The sequence below is a fragment of the Pollachius pollachius genome, assembly GCF_949987615.1.
Source record: "Pollachius pollachius genome assembly, chromosome: 5".
Lineage (NCBI taxonomy): Eukaryota > Metazoa > Chordata > Actinopteri > Gadiformes > Gadidae > Pollachius > Pollachius pollachius.
Window position 1 is genome coordinate 10,511,397 of NC_136938.1, and position 3,546 is coordinate 10,514,942.

At 44.3% G+C, this 3,546-nt stretch overlaps 1 protein-coding gene across 1 annotated transcript; it reads left to right on the plus strand.

The window, feature by feature from the left end:
* The first annotated feature begins 651 nt into the window (after window positions 1-651).
* On the plus strand, window positions 652-3,036 carry ddx28 (DEAD (Asp-Glu-Ala-Asp) box polypeptide 28). The gene has a single exon (XM_079736192.1). The coding sequence runs from the start codon at window positions 816-818 to the stop codon at window positions 2,526-2,528; it is 1,713 nt and encodes a 570-aa protein (XP_079592318.1). The 5' UTR covers window positions 652-815; the 3' UTR covers window positions 2,529-3,036.
* The last annotated feature ends 510 nt before the right edge of the window (window positions 3,037-3,546 follow it).

Below are 3,546 nucleotides of genomic sequence, written 5' to 3' on the forward strand. Positions count from 1 at the left end.
CTCTAACTTTATTTATTTCTTTTTTCCTTCTGTTCATGCTTGCTGTTGCATGTTCAACAGGTGATGCAGACAAACATAGCGTGCGTGGGATTTTCTTGCTAAACAGTAAATCAATAGTTTGACTGATACATTATGCAGATAGGGGAACTGCCCCCAAAGATTGTTAAATGCAAACAGTGAGTGTATCTGAATGAATGAATAAATAAATCTAACAGTCATTTAATCTATCTATCTATCTATCTATCTATCTATCTATCTATCTATCTATCTATCTATCTATCTATCTATCTATCTATCTATCTATCTATCTATCTATCTATCTATCTATCTATCTATCTCTCGATCAATTCACTCATCAGGCCCATGGCATTTCAATGTTTTTGAATTATGAACATTTAATTATTCTAATGTTATACTCTTTGGGAATCATTTCGATTTTATTATTCATATATACGTAAATGAAGATAAAGCAGAATTATTGCAAAACAAGACTGTTTACCTTGTACAACTGTACTGAATTAAATATGATCATATCAAATATATTCATATTTCTCTACCCCGCGCGCGCGCGCACACACACATGCACACACTTTACGTCACACTTCTAGCGCTGGCTGTCAGATGACGTTATCATTAGTCGACGAACAAGCATGGCGGTTGCTTGCTCTTCAAGCTGGATATCAATAGCCACTGTAAGCGTTAATGAAATTACATTTTGGCTCGATTGAAGATAACAAAAAGACATGTTATTTTGAAGTAGGTTGCTATTTCCCTTTCAGTGCTGTGTTTGTTTTCTGTAAAACAGAAAAACAAAGATGCACTCCGCGAAGGTCAGTCATTTGGCTTTGGTCGCGCACAACGCTTTACTCCCGAGAAATGTTTCTCCATTTGTCAACGCTTTGGATCGTTTTCGGGATTATGGTGGTATCAGCCCAACCCGCTTTGGTCACACTTCGGCCCCCACAAACGAGACTGTTGTCATCCGCATACCTAAACATATGCAGAGGCGCATTGAAAACGCGAAAGAGCTTCGGGGTAAAAAAAAAATCCCCACTATCAGAGCTGGCAAGCTGCTCATCCAGAGCAAGAACACCGAACACAATCAGTCTGCGGGGTATGCATTCGGGAAGTTTGAACAGACCACCCTTTCCTCTAAAGGCTGGAAACACAACAAATCGTTTGGGGACTACTTCATCATAAACAACACCAAGAGTGTCGCTCCGTTCGTTACTGAATGCCAGCAGGAGGAAAGTGTCAAAGAGGGAAAAGCCATTGAGTTTGGTCAACTCCGCATCAACAAGGAGCTGGTGCAAACTCTAAACATGGCCAATATCACCCACCCCACGACAGTGCAACTACAGACTATCCCTAAAGTCCTGAAGGGTAATAACATTTTGTGTGCTGCAGAGACGGGTAGCGGCAAAACACTGAGTTATCTCCTGCCCATTGTACACAAACTGCAATTGAATAAATCCTCTGAGGATTACATAGAGAATACCCGTACTCTTGGATGTTTGATCGTCGTGCCTTCCAGAGAGTTGGCCGAACAAGTGGCCTCGGTGTCCCGGTTCCTGTGCGCCCCGTTCAAGATGTTGACCAAAACTGTGGGGGGAGGGCGAGGAATCGGCCCCATCAAGACGGTTTTCAGGAAGGGCCCTGCAGATATTTTGGTGGCCACCCCGGGAGCTCTTGTCAAAGCCCTGCGGAGACGGTACCTGGACCTTAGCACTTTGAGCTTCCTGGTGGTGGACGAGGCAGACACCATGTTTGACCCCAGTTTCTCAGGCATGCTGGAGAGCATCCTGCTGCAAACTAACATCGCCCGGGCCCCTTTGGAGACCATGGGCCCCGGGAGCAAAGCCCAGCTGCTGGTGGTCGGGGCAACCTTTCCAGGGGGTGTGGCAGAGGTTCTGGCTCAGGTGACGGACCTCGGTAGCATGGTGACGGTAAAAAGCAAGAACTTACACCTGCTCATGCCCCACGTCAAGCAGACCTTCCTGAAGGTGAAGGGTTGTGACAAGCTGTTGGAGCTTCAGCAGGTTCTGAAGGAGTTGCAGCATGAGACCCGTGGAGAAGAAGTGGGTGCTGGTGTCGTGGTGTTCTGCAACAAGGCGTCCACAGTGAACTGGCTGGGCTACGCCCTGGACGAGCTCCGGGTGAAGCACCTGCGTCTCCAGGGCGAGATGCCTTCTGCGGTCAGGACCGGGATATTCCGTTCTTTCCAGAAGGGGACTGTGGACCTCCTCATCTGCACAGACATCGCCTCACGAGGCCTGGACACCTCCCGGGTCCGGCTGGTCGTCAACTATGACTGCCCGGAGTCGCATACGGACTACATCCACCGTGCGGGGAGGGTGGGGCGGGCAGGCGGAGTGGAGGAAGGGGAAGTGTTGAGCTTCGTCACCCATCCATGGGACGTGGAGCTGGTGCAGGCGATCGAAACCTCGGCGCGGAGGAGAAGCGCTTTGCCTGGCATGAAGTCAGCCATTTCCAAGCCCAAAGCTGTAGTGGAGGAGTCCCAGGAGTAGAGGACACATGCCATACTGGTGTAATGACTGATTTCCCTGTCCTCCTATGAGGGGGAGAGGAGTGTTTACTACTGTGTTGGTTGTGCAGTATGAAATAATGATTTAAATACTAATTAATCTTAAAAAATATTTAAATAATGCAAACCATATAAATATAAAATAAAGTGTTTGTTTTCAGAGGTTGTGATATGTTGTAAAATGTGCGGTTATGTCTGGTATGATGACAAAGGGACATTCAGTCATCGACAAAAGGCCTTCATTGTCAGTCACTGCTGACCAACAGCCGCCATTGGTTCGCCTGACCGGCGACATGTAATTGGCACCCTTGTCTTTTCTTTGCAATAAACTCAATGGCAGGTAATGAGGTATGGGGGGTGGCTGGTTCAAGCATTGGCCTAAATGAGTGTTTGCTGATGCAAATGTTAATTTAAATAAGGTCGAAAAAACAAAAAATGGAAAAAATCAGTTGTTTTGGTATTCAGTTTCTGTTAACTTGCAATACATTGTATCTATTCATGGAGCGACTTTAAAGACAAGATTCGATACATAAAGATGAGAATAAACCTGTTTATTCAGAAAACTTTTTCTAAATCAAACTAGCAAAATGTTGCATTCACTCCCATGTCTCATTTGGTAAGACGACATCATGTTGTGTCCTTCTGTTACACAAAATATTAGAACAGTCAAATTCGATTAAAACGGTCTAAAATAAATCGTTTTTTATTAAGAATTCAATGCAAAGAACAACCTGTAATACATAGCTTTAACCACAAGGTGTAAGTACTTGACTTATATGAGCACTGAGTTGATCACAATGCAGATTGAAAAAAAATAGTAACGGGAAAGAATTATACCTGCATTTAAATGGGTAATTTGTAAGAATTTCTGGGGGGAATTAAGTAAGGGAAAGATAATAGCAATTATTCCTTAAATCCCTTGGTTTGGCACATGGAGAAAAAAATGAAAAAGCCAATGAACATGATTTCATAGATGGGCTCGTGTATATTTAATCAAACTT

Bases quoted from the DNA above. Each gene is read 5' to 3' on its own strand.
- ddx28 (XM_079736192.1), top strand. From the start codon at position 816: ATGCACTCCGCGAAGGTCAGTCATTTGGCTTTGGTCGCGCACAACGCT.